The sequence below is a fragment of the Etheostoma cragini genome, chromosome 1, assembly GCF_013103735.1.
Source record: "Etheostoma cragini isolate CJK2018 chromosome 1, CSU_Ecrag_1.0, whole genome shotgun sequence".
NCBI lineage: Eukaryota > Metazoa > Chordata > Actinopteri > Perciformes > Percidae > Etheostoma > Etheostoma cragini.
Window position 1 is genome coordinate 16002730 of NC_048407.1, and position 19430 is coordinate 16022159.

The window sequence follows — 19430 nt, forward strand, 5'->3', positions numbered from 1 at the left end:
CAAGCTGAATTCATTGGGCAAATTAGGTAAAAACATCAACATAAAAATGTGTCTGTAAAGGAAAATAAATGTCAAAATAGCAGCACAGAAAACACAAAATTCTGGTTATTCGGTTATTACACTTTATTTCCTTCTAATATAATGCGTTTAATCTGTAATTGAATAAATTGTCTTTTTTTTCTGTTTTATGTTGATGTTTCCTTGAGTTACATAATTTTAAATGCTCAGTCCAGTTCGGGGTGATAGTCTTAGTAAATGTTTTCGTCCCAATCTAACCTTACACAGATCTTGCTGATATTAAATTGGCTAAATGAAATACCAGGAAAAGAATTTGGAAAAATTACGATACATACTTTTTCTCTGAACATCATTAAATATGTTTGCACAATAATACCGTATTATACTGATCACTCTAAACAAGATAACCATGAGGCCATCATCCTTGTGAAAGGCACAGGACATATATGGGGGCAGAGCGGGCGGAGTCGACGTTGACTTTGTATTAACATCCACTTTGTATAAATAAGCAGCTGTTTAGAACATCCAGTTGGGCATTTTTTGTATTATTTTGTAGTTTTGCAACTGTCTCCTTGTGTTCACAAGTAAAAATGAACTTTGTTAAAACTTCAGTGGTCTCTGTCCATTCTTGATAATGAAAATATTTTAACAACTGTTAAACCCAATCCAAGTATAGAAGTATGAAAAGTATACCAAATATAATAATACACAATATAGATCTCTGTACCGCCATCTACTGGACTGATATTGTAGACACAGACTTTAATGACAGTTTTCCCCTGTACGTACAGTATCTTATTTACAGGAAAAGGCTCAGAGGCACACAAGAATAAATGTAACTGCTTAATTTCATTTCATTATTGGATGTTGCCTACATCATTGATGCAAGGACATTATTTATTTTTCCCCTTTAGAAATATAAGACAGAAACACTTGTGCAGGAGCAAACAGATGTAATATCTTCCCTCCACATTACATCCACAAACCATCAGTAACACCATGCTGAATTTAAGGGCCAAATAAAGTGCCTCAAAGAACAAAGTTGGTAAATCATTGACTGTGATCACAGCCCATCCTTCCCTCCGTCCCTCACCTCCTAAAACCTGGCTACTAATTACCTTGAAACCTTTTCTACTTCTGATCAGTGAGAGAGTTCAAACATTTACTTCAATGTCCAAATATATATTGTAGATACCAGGTACAAGACTCAGCACTTTAAACAGAGGTGAATAATTCTTTTTAGAGAAATTGCCAACTGTATTTCATGAATGTAAATGTCTGGCTGGACTCTTCGGTTTGCCATGTCTTTTTTTCAAACACCAACATAATATAACACAATAAAGCAGCCGCGTTTTTGGCAGAAGCATAGTTAGAATATCCCAAATGATCAAGTAAGACTCTTGTCTGTAAAATGTTGGCTTCGAATGTGAGAAGAAAACTGTTAAACAAAATGACTTTGACATTTATTTCATTGAGCACGCATGGCAAGATTTTGAATCCATTACAAAAATATTCAAACCTCCCAGAAATTACAATTTTGATGTTCTTTTACATCAACAACATAAAACAATCATAACTGAGGTTCTATTCTTCATGTGTAAATGTAATGTAAATGTGTTAAAATAAGTTTTTCCCAGCCATAACGCTGTATAAGTTAAATACAAGTCCATCTAAAAAAGGACCAGCATTATAAAAAGCTGCAATAACTTTCCCAAGTGAGACAACAGGGCCTCTGTCAGGCATTTGAATACAGGGCTGTGCATGTGTTTCCCTTGCAGAAGTGAGCTCTTAAAGCGTATCTCTGGCCAAAATGAAACCTTTTAGTGAATGTACCCAAGTCAAACTTTTGTTTGAAAGCATAATTAGGACGGAAGGGCCACTTTTAATATTTACCTTTACTTCGTTATTTGGTCAAATGGCCTCTTGAATGGGAGTGCTAGGGGCACTATTATTATCGCATCACTAAAAAAACACTAAGAAGGCTTGACACAACATGAAACTTTGCTACAAGTATCACCAGAGGCTTTACACATGAACTTCAGCATTGAGAACATTGTTTATATACACAGAGTTCACTAAAAAGGAAGGTTTTGAACGACTCACTAAGATGTTGGTGTTTCCAGGGAGCTACCATCTCGTCAGTCAAAAAGAGTTGATCTCCGAATGATCGCACTCCATTGGAGGAAAAGTCATTCTTACATAAGGCTCCTTTTTCAAATACAAGATCAACGTTGTTTTTCACTAAACGACAAAACAACTAATTATCTGGGCATTTATATGGAACTGTGCTTATGAGCTTTCCATCTTTACTCTCCACCCTGTTAAGTTGCCTTTGGAGATGGTACAACTTTTGGAGAAACAACAACTGCTAAAGTGATTTGTTAAAATTCTGTTTTATTCTTTGTACACAAACGATGTTCTCAATGCTTGCGTTTATGTGTAGAGCCCCCGTTGATACTTTCAGCAGAGTTTCATGTTGTGTCGAGCCATCTTAGTATTTTAAAAATGTTGATGTGATCATAGTAGTGCACTCCCATTCAAAAGTCCATTTGACCAAAAAGCAAAAATACAGTAAATCTTAAAAATAACGCTTCCATACCAATAAAAGCTTTTAAACTAAAGTTAGACGCAGGTTCATTCACAAAAACATCCTAGTCTACATATTGGCGAGAGTTCAGCATTAATGATAGTGTGCATCCCCTCCTTTATAGTAGAAACACATAACCAGGAAATGCAGTTTGACGACAAATATTCTGAGTTTAATTGAAATATTGAATTCATTGTCTCCTTGTTAGGGCTGCTGGAATTTAATGAATCCTAAATGAGAAATAGTTGTGAACACAGGCTTTTGTTAAATCTAGAGAGCATGCTAAAAATCACATCTGCTGGTGCTGAATATCTCAGTCTCTTGAGCTTTAAAAGACCTGAGACTTTGATGCCCAATGACGACATGGCAAAACTGAGCAGTTTAAGCAAACACAGCGCTAATCTAATCCCACCTCCAGGATTGTTGGACTGGAAGGGATCTATGGCACAAGGACTGGGACTTCACCAGCAACACGCTGGATCAACGGAGGATCATTTGGGATCAGTAAGGAGGCTGAGGCCTTGAATCTGCAGACGTCAAAGTGGTGTGATACCAGTCTGCAAGCAAACAGACTGGCATCTGTTTGTATACAGACTTACTAGTTGCATAGAATAGTTACATATACAGTAATAGCACCTTACAAGAGCTTGTTTCAGGAAAACTAGTTTTCCAACAACTATGGACACATCCAACCTTTGAATCTTTGTTAACACATAGTAATAATGATATCTCCAAATAGCACATAGTATTCAAATAACAAACCTCAAAAGTCTTAATACTATTATATTGCTTCAAAACATCCCTTGTTTTTTTTTCTAAATCATTCAAAAACTGATTCCTCGGCCAATCGCTTCCGTCTAGTAGAGGGACACAAACATCTCAATATGCTGGCAGTGATGAGAATTACTCTTCTGTCCAAAGTATTTCAGAAATCCCCAGGAGAAGCTACCATGAGGTAAAAAAGTACAATCAAATGAATGCATCTTGTAGTGTCTGAAAGAGCCACTGTTATCTTGACATCTTTAGATGTCTTGGGCTCGCATTAATTGGAGGAACGCACTTTCCTGCCTTTGAGAGGCTGGGGAGGTCTGAAGTTGTTTTCCATGCGTGTCCTCTGATCCTCTTCCTCTCCAGTGAACACAAGTGTTCTGAACTTGCTCAGCTGCATTGGAAGAGACAGAAAGACATGATGTTTTTGCAAATAAATTGATTTGTTGACCACCTTTTCCCTACACTAGACACTGATATAGGCATGTTAAAGGATAGTATTTTTCTGTATGATATTATCAACAAAAGAACAGGACATTATTTAGTCAACCTTTTGACTTTCCTATCCTGTGTGTGCAGCTGTGTGACTAACTGATTTGTTGAGTTGTTTTTAGACAACAATGGAGCTCCATGGCAATGGCACAGAGGGATAAGATATATCAAGCTTCGGCTAAAAATACAATACTTTTAAGCATAATCAATTTATAGTTGGTATGTTCTTTTAATGGCATTCGTTAACAACTATATTGAATATTACCTAACTTATTCCACTTGCAAAATGTAAACCTACACTCATATCCCACCCTGTTTTTGGTATTTCTCTTTTAGCGCCGTGTCCATTATGAGGTGAAGTGAAAAACAAAATAATACCCTGTTATGTAAGGGCTTTTCCCTGCTGGATCTCCATCCAAGCATTTCTCAATTAAAGCCCTGCACCCATCCAGTCACCCATCCGTCAGGATAATCAGCTGGAAGGGATCAAAAGCTTGAGGCCTTAAGTCATAGGTTGTGTTGAGTTACGCAGCTTACGCCTCACCCCCAGCTATGCAACACACATGGGTTTAGAGGCGGACCGTTCATGGCTACACTTGAGGTGCCACTGTCATTAAAACCTGATTCCTGATTTACAGCCCCAGAGTTAAACCTGGGGAACTAGACTAGAAAAGATCAACACAGTGTGCTAGTATAATCCCAAGGCTGGCAGCAGTTGCCACATGGCCAACTCACCGGTGGACCTGGAAGGCATATGTGCTGCAGACATCTGGTTACTCAGCTTAACTTGTCAACAACATACCAAACCTACATTTTCTGATTAATTTCACAACCAGAAAAAGATATTGCCAAAGACACTTGCAGGAAATTTGTATTGGTGCCCCAGTTGACTTGAGCAAGGTAGTTTAGAACATAAATATAAAACAGAAATTTTGCAATAAAAAAAAATAAATGTAAAAGACATAACAAAATAACAGTTTTAAGGCTTTACGGTTTTGTTCAGGTTGTACTAAATAATATACAGTACGATTCAAAGGTTTGGGTACACTTTCCCATTCACTTGAATGAGAAAGTGTGTTTGACCGGTACTGTAACATGTGCAATGGTGGTTGCCCACTAATGGATTGAGGTTAATGCTGTGCACGAATGACCTGGAACAAGAAATAACTACTACAGTGTTTTATGTATTGGAAACCTAGATGTATTGTGTTGAGAGAAACATGTTTGCAAAAAACACCTGTTTTTCAGACACTATGATTGGATCCTTTACGACAATCCAGGTGACGCTCTCGTGCAGGGGGGGTGTGGTCAAAGATCCCAGGTAGGTCCAGTAGTGAAGGCTGCTGGGCAGAAGGCACTTGGGGTTGAAACCTTTGAAATCTTTGACACTGCCCTGTAACGGAAATACAAAGACAGCTTTTATACTGAAAGCAGTTCATAAACCACATCATAACTACATATAATAAAATCCAGCATCAACTGTCGTACTCACCTTAAACTTGACCGTGTACAGAACGTCTGTTATCGTGTGGAGCCATCTGTGGTCATCACCTGTCTTACAAAATAGGCACAATTTGAATTTGATTTGTATCATTTGGAGGGAATCCGTAACAACTTTTTATATGTAATTTACAAAATATTCCTTTTTTTAAGCTTACACACATATCAGCACATGGTGCAGCACCACAACACTGGTGTAGGCAGCAAATACTCTCCTCACAACACTCATAACAGCACTAAGCTTTCAGCTACACACAACTGATGTCAAGTATATACAACTTTGTGACTAATTCTTTACTCATACAACATGTAAAACCTTTTGACATCAGCACCCACATCTTAGATTTGTGGGAGGTATTTAAAATGTGAGATGAAACTAAATATTAATTCAGTCTGTTTACCATTCTATACAGAAATGGTTTATGTACACACAAATAACTAAAGTGGCTACATGTAACTTTCAGTTTGTGATGATTCTAGCAGCCACTCAAGGTGTTTTTAACCACACTTGCTGTCGTAAAGAGCTTTTCTTTACAGTGCTTTCTTTATTAACCATTGTATATAAATTCATGGGCATCTACCTCCCGCAAATTATTCTGTGAAATTGTGAGAAAAAAAAAACACAATTGGACCAAGCTAAAGCCTTGAAAACTATATAAAAATAGCATTCTTTTCACTGTTAGTGTTGTTTGCTGTTACAGGTCATTTATGATTATTCTATGAAAAATGAAAGAGCTTCAGAAACATGTGAAAGTTACATTTGGTCACTTTAAGTAAAGATACAATTCTGAACGCGTACAGAATTACTGGACTGCAACACATCATTCTGCCTTTGTTTCTGCTCAAGTTGCCATGACCTAAAAAACAACTGCAAAACTGTTACACTGATGCAGAGAAGAAAGGGAGCACAGGGATACAATATGTGATTGCACTGAAAAGAAACATCTTACTTCTAAAAAGATGCCAAGGACAGCGAGGCCATCCGGAGCTGCTGCCGCCTCCTCAAACGTCTTGTACTTGACAGCATTCCAGTGTACTAAATGAAGCTGGAGGGGGCAAAACTGGCATTATTAGTTAAATTAAATCAAATCAAATACAATATTGATACGCAGATGGTAAATTATGGTAAGTATTAGCATCCAAAGTTGTTGATTTTATTTCATACAAAATTATGTTACCACATATACCTTACTACACACCTTAGACAAAAAATGCGTTATTCTGTGTTTAAGTAATCAGACACAGAAACACTGAAGTATTCAGATCTGACCTCAGATGCATAGCTATTCCCTGCAACAGTGTGCTCAGACCCATGGCAGTCCTTTCCGCCCCAGTGGAAGTGAAACTGTTTCAGCCTGTAGGGGTTACCGAGCGGGCCTCCCTTGATCACTGTAAAAGACGAGATGCAAAAAAAAAAAATAGAAAAATGAAAAAAAATGTTAGCCACCAGAACGCTGCAACGGGGTTCCTGTGTACAGCATCATCCAAACGGTTTGGTACCACAACAGGATGAGTCAACCTGGTAACACCTAGCAGACTTTCTTCAAATTTCTAACTCAAAGTCACTATCAAAATCGATCATTCGAGCTTTGTGGCACAAGTTTAGTCAAAGAAACAGATAGCCAATCCTATCCTAAATAAAGCAACATTAAAGCTACTTTCAGCTGGGTTTAGCTTTCCATTCAAGAAAAATGCATGTCAGAATAAACGGTTTTCAGAGCCTATGGCTTCCACTTCTGAGTATGAACACCAGTCTAGTCTGATTGTTATTCATTGTGATGCTGCTGACATACTTCTGACAAACAGGTCACACCAGTCCAGGTCAGATTAGATTAGTGAGGCATCAATGGCACAAAAAGAACAAACCCTTATCTAGTCCATCTCACAATTTAGATGGAGGATATCCACAAGAAAAATGTGACTTATTTAAAAGGTAATCTGTTAACAGCAACATTGTGATAGTATCAAGTATAAAGATTACTATCTGATTAGGGGATAGCCACTAATAAATAACTGATGTGCTAAATCAAGTAGTTAAAGGTGATATAATGTTGTAAATCTTGACTTTGGTAATGCTAACGTTAACAACTTCATGATGAAAGAAAAGCATTCATTATAATTAACCTAACCCATTCAAAACCAGATCATGGAGATTGTAATATGATACATTGTTAAAAGTTTGAATTACTTGAATATTGCACATTGGTTTTAAAAGATGCTTTTATCTATTTTATTCTATCCTCCTTTTCTTACAAAAAACAGCGACACAGAACACTTTCATAGTGTGAATACATGCATGTGTACACCCAGACCAAACTGACAACAGCAGGTTTAGGGGATTTGTGCACCTCATTTGAATTGTGGAAAAATGCTGAGGAAGTGCATTAGTTTTCCTACAGGTGTCCTCTTTCATTAATTACTTTTGGTGATAGCTACTTGCTTGCTCTGTGGAATCTGTCTGAGCCAAACAGCCCCACATTTCTGAGCGTATCATTCATGATAATGACAGGGTAGTTAACATGGATCCACCCAGTGATAAAAGCAAATAGGGTCATAATAACTATTGAGATCACATGAGGTTATTACATCTCTTGTCCAGCAGACAGATACTCATACAGTTAACTGCTGGCTTCACTTCCCTGCAGCATAATCAGGGGTTTATTTGTAACCTTTGATTATGGTCAGTTATGTGCAAGGTTTGCACTTCTCAAAAAAAATAAAGGTAATCCCACCTTTCAAATATATGTTTATTGAAAGTGAACTTTTATAGTGCTGACAGATTATCCCTGAACTGTGATCTCTGTCAATAATTACAAGTCAGTCAATAACCTTGTAATACAGTTGTAGGACATGTCATGTCAATGTACATTGTTCCTTGTCTAGCCGTTGCTATCCCTTCCCATTTCTGTTTATTAAATTTTCACCAAAGTGTTTTTTTGTTGCTTGCTTTAAAAAAAAAAAAAAAAAAAAAGGCTCAACTTTAATTGATAAGTAAACTCAAATAAAGACCATTTTTTGTTCTCACCTGAACGATCATCAGAGTCATCAAACTCCACAACAACAGAGTGTCCATTGTTGGCAATTTTGATGGAGGTACACTTATCGTAGTTCAGGACAATCGGACCCAGACTGGGGTCATGTGAAGCCTGATGAGGGTCAATGTCAATGGGAGACTGACGGTCCCCCTCTGCAACAGGGTAGTTTTTGTGCCATACAGAAGGACCTTAGCATAAAAAAATAAAACAAAAGCAGCTTTGATCCACACAGTACTGCACATATACCTTCAGCTCTAATTTATGGGGTGATACAAATATTACATTATTTCCAAAGCACAGTAACAGGCCCTAGTTTCTAATTTAATATAGCAACTAAGGCAAAGTGACTGTAAAGCACTCACTGATCAAGAGCTGTTTCCAAAGCAACAACTCACAGGTAGGACCATCATCAGGGTAAATAAAGTCCACAATTATTAAAAAGAAAATTAGTGAAAATCATTAAAGACTGTCTCACCCACACTTAACAATGTAGCACAGTAAAAAGAGCAGCTTGGCAATGCAATGACTCTCATTTAATAGCCCAGGACAAATCGGGTGGAAAGTCAGTAAAGGTGACAGCAGGCATTTAAGCATGTAGCTAATCTCGTATTAACAGCGTTGCTCCTCTGGAAAACCAGGCACTGCCTCCCAGCAAAACAACACAACAGTAGCATAAACATGCATTGTAGGAGATAATGTCAAAATGCCTCCACTGTGGACGCGGTAAGGAGCCTGGATGCTGTGAGATCTTACCGTCCTGTTTTCCATATCCCCAGGGATTCCCTGTCATCGTCCCCGTAACGTCTAGTGGATTTAAATCAGGCCAAGCTCTCAGAGTCGCGCACCCTGGTGCGCACGTGGACAAGATCAGGATTGATGAAGTTCATGTAGTGGCTGAAGGGGATGGGCAATTATCCCTTTCTTGACACGCCCCCCCCCCCCCCCCCCCCCCCCCCCCCCCCCCCCCCCCCCCCAACACACACACTCACACACACACACTCACACAATAAAATAAAATCAATGAAAATGAAATCGATGGATTGAGAAAATAACCTCCAGATTATGAAAATAATTATTAATGTTAGGCTAGCTATGTTTTATTCATTATTATTGTTATTAGGCTATTATTGTTATTAATATTATCATTATTATCATTATTGTTATTATTATTATTATTATTATTATTATTATAGGCTAGCTAACGTTACTATGTCACCCATGAACACATCCACTGCTCGATATGAAAGAAAAACTTTAAAACAATGTATAATTGCTGCTCTGGTCCAAAAACGTTCCCACTTGTCAGATGGAGCTCACCATCTTGGGGGAGATCGGGTGAGATGAGAGATGTTGATAATTATCATCCATGGATGTTGCTCCTTTGTTCCTCCGGGAGGTCTACGCACGCCGAAGTGTCCAACGCGTTTAATTTTTTTCTGTATGCATAAATATATATTCAGTAAATTATCAGGCAGGAAAGTTTCAAGACGCTTGTAGTACTGATACATTATTTATAGAATTTCACTGTTCAGTTCAGGTCTCCATTACATGAGTCAGAATGTGTGTCGAAAGTGCGCAGCTGTATTTTCACCGGCGAATGTTTGTGTCGAATCTGTCATTGAGGAAGTTAAAATGCGTAAGCTTATGTTTACAGTCACTGGTCCGTAGACATTGGAAAAATACTACTATGGCAGCCACTAAAGCCTCAAAAGAACAGAAATACGACAGACAACTCAGGTACATTTAAACTAGATCGTAAATCTCACAGAGAACTAATAATTTAGGTAAATGTTGAGCGCGTTTGATTTGAGAGGACACAGCACAAACATTGTTAGGGCAGCAGTGCCAACGTTAGCGTTAGCAATGTAAAAACAGCAGCTATTAGCTACGGTTAATATGGTAGTATGCTTGTTTTTCTGTTTAGTGCTTGCTCGTTCATCAGAACCACCAGCTTTGTTACTGAAATCATTAATATACAATGTGTTTGATGGTTAAGCAAGTAACAATACATGGTAACGTGAGTCAAAGCCATTGAAGCTGTCACAGCACTAGCTAAGTCATTCATGCAAAGTGGCTTGCTGTGTATTTCCAGCGGTGGAGGATGGATTGTCTCACTAGGTGGCAACACATGTCCATGGTGCTGTATGTTTCAGACTTTGGGGTGACCATGGTCAAGAATCACTGGAGAATGCACATGTTTGTCTCATCAACGCCACCGCAACTGGAACAGAGATATTGAAGAACCTTGTGCTTCCAGGTAAAACCAGATGTGGCTCTGTGTCGGTGCAGCTTTTTTCTGATTAAAAGCATCTGTCTTGTTGAATTCATTGGTCTCTTTGTCAGGTATTGGAGCATTCACCATAGTGGATGGACACACAGTCTCCGGGGAAGATGTTGGAAACAAGTAAGACATCATTTATTTTAAAAAAAAGAAGAAGAAAAAAAGTCCATCTAAGCTACAACAAATATGTGTTAGTTTTACTTGTGTTTTCAAGGTTGACCTCTTGATCTCGTTTTGCAGCTTTTTCCTTAGCAACAACAGCATTGGAAAGGTATGTTTTGCTAAAATAAATTAATTTATGTTTTATGGACATTTGCATGTGCGGACACACAGACACACTATTTCCTGTCCTATTTATGCTACCTGCAACCGCACCACTCCCCCCTTGGTTATTCGTAAAGACATTTTTAATATTCTTGTGAGAATAATATATCACATCAGTGCATTGTATTTGCACATTTGTATTAGCCCTTACTTTAGTTGTTATGTGTGTTGCAGAACAGAGCACAGGCTGCCACTGAGCTGCTACAAGAACTCAACAGTGATGTCTCTGGAAACTTTGTTGAGGAGGTCGGTATTGTTTACGTTTTGACATGGTACCACAGATTTTTTCACAACAGTAACCAATTAGGTTTAAGTAGGAAAGGAATTGAATACCGGTATGTAAATATGTGAATGTATTGATCAGTGTCAGTGCTCTGATAATGACAGACATCTCTCTTGTATTTTCTGTTACACCTGCAGAGTCCAGACAAGCTTCTAGACAACGATCCGTTTTTTTTCCACAGGTTTACCATAGTGATCGGTGTCCAATTGCCAGAAAGGTATAAGTGATAGTTCTTTACTTCCAAATTTCATTGTAACAAATGAGTTAATGATCAAGTATTTAGGAACATAAAGTAGGCTGAACTGGTATTTTTACTGTAATTTCAAAGAAACTATTTGTGCAATATAATAAAGATTGACACCTTTAAATGTATATTAATGATTAACTTCTTTTGTAGAAACCTTATTTTTGAACTGCCTTTATCATTAACAACCTTTTCTAACAAATTCATTTGGAAAATCTTCTCTCAAATCCAACAGCACATGTCTGAGGCTAGGCTCAGTTCTGTGGAGTGCCTCTGTCCCTTTCCTAGTCTGTAAAAGCTACGGCCTGATTGGTTACATGAGACTAGTGGTGCAGGAGCACACAGGTGAGTTTAACAGCATTTAACTTTTATTCTGCTTCTCCTATTGTGACACTGTTAGGGCTCTGACACACCAACCCGATTATCGTCCGTCGGACAGTCGGGCGAGATCGGTGACTCAAGTCTGCTCGACGTGTTCCGCTCCATTTTGCCCGATTTGACTTGTTGAATCGGTCAGTGGGCTGTCGGACTCAATGACCAATCTGATTGGTGGAGTGCTAGCCCTTGACTAGTGAATCAGTGCCCGAGAAAACCGGAGCTGTCAACGCCACTATCTTAATACTAGCGATCATGTTTTCTTCTGTTCAGCGAGTAATGGCAACAACGATCCTTATGACCTTCATTAACACTCTCTGATGAAAACAATGACTGACGACAGTGTGCTCTGTGTTTACTAGGTCTAGAGAGATGTTCCGTCATTTATGGTTTTAATTTCTGTGGGCGACAATACAGATTAGCGTCGCCTGTTGTTATGGAGACGTATTATGTCTTGCGCACGCGCAGAACGTAAGCTAAAGTCGGCGTCGCTTCGGCGTGTTTTCAGTGGCACTTTTGTAAGAGACGGGAGCCGACTGATCATTCCGACTGCCTTTTCTGCCAACAGTTGGCCGTCGGGTTGATGTATCGGAGCCTTTACACATTAAATAACAACCTTTTAATTTTAACTTTTAACTTGTGTCATATTTATACATGTGTCATGCTTTCAGTTCACAGTGGAGCATGAACCCATGAAATTGCTCACGCAGTACTGTGATAAATAACATTTCATAAATGAGCTGCTATGGTCATGAGTATTTACATGAGGTTATTCTCTTTAGTACATCGTCATTTTACTGTGGCTCGTAGTTTATATGTAAAATTAGAATTTTTAAAAAGGAATATTGATATTTTACCACTTCTCTTCAGTGATTGAATCCCACCCGGACAATGCCTTGGAGGACCTGAGGTTATACCAGCCTTTTGCCGAATTCAAGAACCACATTCAGTCCTACGACCTTGATAGCATGGACAAAAAGGTTTGTATTTCGGTGTCAGCACATTTGTTTATGGTCATTAGTCAGCTTGAACACAGCTGATTGTTCTCCTCTGCATTCTTTATTTACCCTGCAGGACCACAGTCACACACCGTGGATTATTATTGTTGCTAAACACCTGGAGAAATGGCTCAGTGAGGTACCGTACGTTTTCTGTGCCGAGACCGACACATTCACCATCGCTGATATTAATGCTTGACTGCTTTTGTTGGTGTTTCTGTACAATAAAATTCCACTCTTCTTTTGTTGTTGTAGCACAACTGTCAGCCACCGAAAAATTACAAGGAGAAAGAGGCCTTTAGACAGTTCATTCGAGAAGGTATTTGTGGACCTCTGGATTACATTTGCCTAAATTCAGTGACTTGGCTGGATAATGGAGAAAGAAATAAAAAAACAAATGATTGTATTTCCTTCAGGGATCCTGAAGAATGACAGCGGTGTCCCAGAAGATGAAGAAAACTTTGAGGAAGCTATTAAGAATGTCAACACTGCTTTAAATCCAACCAAGGTGCAGGATCTCAGTTTTTAAGAGTTATCTTGTTTCCCATTGAACACATTTCACCTTTTAAACCCTGTCTGTTTTCTGTAGTGTCACAGTTAACAGTCGAGTCTAGTAAGACTCCTCTAGTAACGTCTCTTGTTTCTGCAGATTCCCAGTGCTGTTGAAGACCTCTTCAATTGTGAGCAGTGTAACAGCATCACATCACAGGTTTACATTTTTTTTCTTCTTTTTTTTCTGAGAATGTTTTAAAAAGTACACACATAGTTATAGTCATCGTTTCAGATAAGTCGGTTTTGGAGATGGTTGCTTTTTTTAAAGTGTGAAGTGCGTTCTGTTGGTACGTGTTCACCAGAGCTCGCATTTCTGGGTGATGCTGCACGCTGTCAAGGAGTTTGCTCTTAAGGAAGGAAATGGAAGTCTACCTGTACGGGGAACCATCCCAGATATGATCGCAGACTCTCAGAAATTCATCAACCTCCAGAATGTGTAAGTGGGGAATGAATGGGTGCTAGCTACATAGATAGATTTGTAGAGGGCACGAGAGCAACAGAAAAGTACTTTAAACGTTATCTTATCGAACAGTACATTCTGTTCTTTATCTTTCTTTCTACCCGTGCATGATTTAATAATGTTACTTTTGTGTTGCTGTTCATTATTGTGTTTGATTTCAGTTACAGAGAAAAGGCCATGCAGGATGCAGCAGCTGTCTCTAAACACGTAGAATGTCTTTTGCAGTCAGTTGGAAAGGTATGCTGTAGCCATGTAGTCACTGAAAAAGAAGTCTAGGTTTGTATTTAGGGCTTAATTAAATCAGTTAATTTCTTTCCAAAGTAAATGTTTGATAGGTCAGATTAATGAGGTGGGACTGGGAAGTACTCGATTAGATCACAGCACAGGATCACAGCAAGAAATTTAAAATCAATGGGGCAATATTACTGTCGTGGCAACAATCAAAGGCTAACATTTAGCTGCTTAGACGGAAACAATGGTCAAAAAAATATATATATGGGATGCGCCACTTTCAAAAAAAGCACGTACAAAAATAACTAAAGAATATGCATGCATTAACTTGGCAACTTTTGATTAAATTATTAAATACTCAATATATGGGTGAGTATTGTGTTACTTACAATGCATTTGACTAAAAATGGAATTCCACTGAAATTACCTTTTCCTTTTCCTTTCCACCAGCCACCAGAGAGCATCTCTGAAAAGGACATCAAACTGTTCTGTAAGTATTATGAAGTATACAGTTAGCATGCATACAAATCTGATTCCAATCTGATTATTGTAACATGCTGTGCGAATATATACTATATAGAGTGTTTTCATAGGCATTTATTTTATATTGTGATGCATAGTAGGGGTTTCATTATGTCACACTTCTAATCTTCTAAGTACATTTTTCTCACACTGTATTTTCATCAGTTATAATTTGTTACTAATGTAGTAGCACTTGTATTGCTCCATGTCTGTCATGGGTTGCTCACTTCAAAAGTTTTCATTTCTCTGAGCACAAACAGATTCAAGATTTGTAATTCTGTCACTGTATGCCTCGGCTGGTCTCGGGAACTCAGACTGCATACCAGTTGACGCATAATGGGCTCTATTGATGACTATTGCTGCACCTGCAGTAAGTCTATTACTAACTGTTAGCATTTGTGTTTGTGTCTAGGTAAAAACGCATTCTTTCTGAGGGTGGTGCGCTGCAGATCTCTGGCTGAAGAATATAGTGTGGATTCAGTAAACAAAGATGAAATCAGTAAGTTGGAGATGATTGTCCTTCGTGATTCAACTGTTCAGTCTTGTTTATTGTTATTTGTTTGAGATTGTACTATTTTCTCGTCCTGGTAAGCATAAAGCATGTTCACCTATTAACGATAACTGTGTGCCCTCAGCCTCAAGCATGGACAATCCAGATAGCGAGATGGTGTTCTACCTCATGTTTCGCGCTGTAGATCGCTTCTATCAGCAGCACTCCCGCTACCCAGGTACGACCGAGGAGTATACTGATCGTTCTTGAAAGACTTGAACAAGATGTGAAACTTCTTCATGTAACTGACTTGACACCTTTCAGCTCCACAAAATCAAACACATCATAGTCTGATTTTATTCTGTAGAATAATGTACATTTTTCATAATGGTACCTGATGCCAGTATGCAGAAATGAAAGGATTTCTTGAGTCTCATTTCCCCTTCTTTTACCACCATCTTTTATGTCCTCTCCTACCAGGGGTTTATAACTACCAGGTGGAGGACGACATCAGCAAACTGAAGATCTGTGTGAACAGCCTACTGCAGGAGTACAGCCTTAACGTCAACATCAAAGACGATTACATCCATGAGTTGTAAGTCATGGCCGCTGCAGGGTTTACTGATACGACTGATTGTTAAAGACTGTGCCAAATACAAATGATCTGTTTTTTATTTTATTTTTTTTACCCTTTTCATGATATGCAGCTGTCGATATGGTGCAACAGAGCCACACACAGTTGCTGCTTTTTTGGGAGGTAATATTTAAGCTTTCTACATGAATGTAAGAAGAACCTAGACAGCGTATCTCACCCATAGAGTGCTAATAACTCCAAGATGTGTATTTATCCTTTTTTAATGGGCTTTCTTTAGGATCTGCTGCTCAAGAGGCCATCAAGATCATCAGCCACCAGTTTGTACCCTTCAACAACACTTTCATTTACAACGCAATGTCACAGACCTCCGCTACCTTACAGTTGTGAATACAGTTACTGATCCTGAGTTTGCTTCCAGATGTTATCAGAGAAAACCGAGCAAGATGAAAATATGGCGCTTGTTATATTAAATCTAAACTGTAAACTGAAAGTATGAAGAAAGTTTTTTTAATCACATTTGAATGAGATAACTGCCCAAATGTATGCACTAAAACCCCAAAATGCTTCTCATGCAAAAGATCAAAGGTCGGACATCTTTAGACTATCACCCTTACAGCTTTGTCTTCTTCCTTAAAGTTCTTAAAGGGGGAGAAATCAGGGTAGCACCCACGAAGGATTTCTTCAGACATTTCCTTGTGTGGCAGACAACATTAAACAAAGCGGGAACTGAAACCAACAAATTCAAAACAATGTAGTATTTTCATCTGTGAAACTCCTCATTTATGGATGGTATATTACAATGTAGCAGCACTTTGTATACTTTAATCACAACTGTCTCTTATTGTATTGTGTTTGAAACATGTTGGAAGATTTTGGGTTGAAATGAAAAAAATGAACATGCTGTTGTGTTTAACTCTCTTGCATTGCTATAAAGACATTGAATATTTAACCTGAACATGTTCATTTTATGACAAAGGTTATGTTATTCAGCACACAGGTCTCGCGGTGTCCAAACGTGACTTGTCCCTTCTGCTCATCCGCCAACTGGACTTGCATTTCATCTCTATTCAACTAGAACGGTTAACAATTTGAGTTTAGCGGCATCCATCACATGTAAAAATGTTAAACAAGGATTACACAGTTATTTAGAGTTTATTGAGGAACTTGTTATGTGACTTGTCCCCAGGTTAAGATGAGTTTTCTCTGGAGGATGATATTATTCTATCCAACACCAGAGGTCACCCTGCCATTTGTTTTACTATTCACATATCAACATGTAGTTCCAAGTTTATTTAATCTACTTGTACATTGACCAATTCCTGAACACTGACCATTGGATACAGGCTGCATTTGATGTATTCAGCTGGGGTGTGGTAACAAAACACTTGTAATGTTACTTTTTAACCAATAGGTTGTTTCACAATCCTGTCTTGAGATACCTTAAAGTGTAGAGGACACTGGTCTTTTTAATGAGGATGAGGCAGCACAGACTCCTGAGAAAGAGAGAATTATGTTGTGGCGGTCATTGTGACGTAAGTGTTGGGCAGGGTGAAGTTTTTTTTTTTCCAGACTTTGGCATTATGGAAATGTGCCCTCAGCAGACCTTTTTTTTTTTTTTTTTTTCAGCCCTCCCAACTTTCCCCGTGCAGCGATCTTTCTTATATTCACACACACTCCCGCTCCCACCCTCCGTCTGAGAAAGGATAGTGAAGGTTGCCAAGAAGTACTCCGGGCATTTCCTAAATGAAGAGTTTTGTCCTCTGCCTAAAAGATCATCATGTTGCCATCCATCCACCCACTGCCCCTTAAGATTATCGTGTAGTCGCAGTGTCAGGTTTAATAGGCCAAACCAGACCTTTTTCCTTTTTGTAAAGTTAGAGATGCAACCTACTAACTAAGTTTAATTTAGACAAATACTGTAAATAATGTAATCATATGTAGAATAAGTGTTCATTTGCCTCTGTTGCCATTACCTGTGTTGTACAGTTTCAATCCGGCCAGGTTTTTTTTTTTCATTCTCATTGTTCTCTCTGTGTGTCTCCTAAATAAAGACAACACTGTGGGAGTAGGTTTCCCTTAAAACAAACTAAACATCTGCATTATTTGAACAAAGTGTGTTATTGGTAATTTTATCCCATAGTTGCATGAGACATCTATGAAGGAAGCTCTTGGTCTCTTTATTTGAGTTTAATTGTTCTAATACCGTGTGTCAGTAATGGGTTGTTCTTACTGTAGTGGTTTTTCCTCAAGTGTGTTGAAGCAAACTTCTAAATTGCTTTTAAGCCACCTTCATACTCCTATATCTCATTTGGTTACCTTTTTTATCCTATTCAATATCTACTACCTCTGTGCCTCAAAGACAATGTAGAGTGCAGTAGGGGTATAAGGTCAAATTCAAATTATTGTGCATCCACCAATTTATATAAAGCTATGTCAACATCCCAACATATAACATTCATTGCTGACCATTTTAAACACACTAGGATGGCTTCAAACATTTTACTGCATCTGCTTCACTATCACAGTCTTTACAGCGACGAGTGTGTCTCTCGAACCCCCACACTTGTCTGAAGGGTTACTGATGAGATAACAGAAACAAACAGGCCAAGGAGGTCTGATCCAAACATATTTGAGCTTTTTAGTGTTTACATGGTAAACAAAGTCAAGCACTAAAGCAAATGGTATATATATTTATATAAGGACACCCAAACATGATTAGTTTTAAAAAGGTTAAAAGGGCTCTTCTCTGATGAAAACAGCAGGATGGGATTGTCTCCAAACGGCTCTCACAGACTGTTACCAAATACGTAAAACCTACCTACTTTTTCCATGGTCACGTGCATTATAAACGGCCACCAAAATCAATCCAGCAGGAACAACAAACAGTCCTTTATCTGCATTAGGGCTAACAAGGAAAACAGACATATTTTGTTCTCAGTCACCTGTTAATCTGATTGTTACTTTTGTCTTGATGTTTTTAAAAAGAACTGGAATTGTATTTTTTAAATGCCTTTTGGTGGAAGAAGTCTGTGGTATACATTCCACAAAAAAGGAAAATGTCTCTGTATTATGTAATAATCAAGCAATTGATGCATGATGTGTAATGTTTTAGTAAGCAACAGGTTCATGGTGTGTTAGCATGCGGTTACTATCTTCCTCTTGGAATTAATTGACAGATTAAACAGTTAATCACACGTTTACTTTAAAAAAAGAGTGACCTTGCTTTTCTAAAAAAAACGCAGAAGAAACCTGTTTTTAAGACTATTTTTTAAACTCTTAAATTCTTTACTTTCCTTTTTTTTAATGATACTAAAGTGATTTATAAATTGATTGGGTCTATGTCCTTTGATTATGGCTTTTCTTTCCTATCTCAGTTCCTGCTGTGCTGACCTGACATGTTTTATTGTGTATTATTTACTTGATTGGAATATGCACCAAACGTTTGGCTTAGTTTTCCCCATGGCTATCGCACACAACTACTACACAGTACCTTCAGTTCATAAAGTACCATGTTTCTCTTGGGGTCGCAAGATCTCCTGAACAAGCAACACAGTCTGCAGCCAACGATTGATTCAAGTCAGGAGTGAGAATTAGGGCTATGGCCAAACACACTTTTGTGTTAAAGTGAGCCTATGAAAGTCTCTTGCAGAAACATGGATTGCTATTGCCACAAGT

At 38.3% G+C, this 19430-nt stretch overlaps 2 protein-coding genes across 3 annotated transcripts; one reads left to right on the top strand and one right to left on the bottom strand.

The window, feature by feature from the left end:
* Positions 1–3420: 3420 nt before the first annotated feature.
* ca7 (carbonic anhydrase VII) lies at positions 3421–9341 on the bottom strand. 2 transcript variants are annotated; one of them, XM_034882376.1, is made up of 7 exons: positions 9154–9341; positions 8391–8588; positions 6636–6754; positions 6316–6411; positions 5358–5420; positions 5103–5258; positions 3421–3767 (listed from the first exon to the last, which is right to left on the bottom strand). In XM_034882376.1, exons 1-7 carry the CDS (start codon positions 9188–9190, stop codon positions 3648–3650), a joined length of 789 nt encoding a protein of 262 aa, XP_034738267.1. In that variant the 5' UTR covers positions 9191–9341; the 3' UTR covers positions 3421–3647. The 2 variants fall into 2 exon arrangements, with proteins under 2 accessions (XP_034738267.1, XP_034738256.1); XM_034882365.1 differs by lacking the exon at positions 9154–9341 and adding an exon at positions 8928–9011.
* A 570-nt stretch (positions 9342–9911) lies between these two features.
* Positions 9912–16704, top strand: nae1 (nedd8 activating enzyme E1 subunit 1). Its single transcript, XM_034882112.1, has 20 exons — positions 9912–10137; positions 10554–10657; positions 10744–10804; positions 10922–10952; positions 11180–11251; positions 11426–11505; positions 11768–11877; positions 12778–12887; positions 12982–13044; positions 13161–13224; positions 13322–13413; positions 13555–13614; positions 13760–13893; positions 14079–14154; positions 14599–14638; positions 15083–15169; positions 15306–15398; positions 15641–15755; positions 15868–15917; positions 16033–16704. The coding sequence occupies exons 1-20, from the start codon at positions 9959–9961 to the stop codon at positions 16140–16142; spliced, it is 1731 nt and encodes a 576-aa protein (XP_034738003.1). The 5' UTR covers positions 9912–9958; the 3' UTR covers positions 16143–16704.
* The last annotated feature ends 2726 nt before the right edge of the window (positions 16705–19430 follow it).

Bases quoted from the DNA above. Each gene is read 5' to 3' on its own strand.
- ca7 (XM_034882365.1), bottom strand. From the start codon at position 8,994: ATGCTTAAATGCCTGCTGTCACCTTTACTGACTTTCCACCCGATTTGT. The intron at 6,412-6,635 runs GTCAGATCTGAA...TGCCCCCTCCAG, and splicing joins GGAATAGCTATGCATCTGAG to CTTCATTTAGTACACTGGAA. The intron at 5,259-5,357 runs GTGAGTACGACA...TTTCCGTTACAG, and splicing joins TGTACACGGTCAAGTTTAAG to GGCAGTGTCAAAGATTTCAA.
- nae1 (XM_034882112.1), top strand. From the start codon at position 9,959: ATGTGTGTCGAAAGTGCGCAGCTGTATTTTCACCGGCGAATGTTTGTG. The intron at 10,953-11,179 runs GTATGTTTTGCT...TGTGTGTTGCAG, and splicing joins GCAACAACAGCATTGGAAAG to AACAGAGCACAGGCTGCCAC. The intron at 14,155-14,598 runs GTATGCTGTAGC...CCTTTCCACCAG, and splicing joins TTTTGCAGTCAGTTGGAAAG to CCACCAGAGAGCATCTCTGA.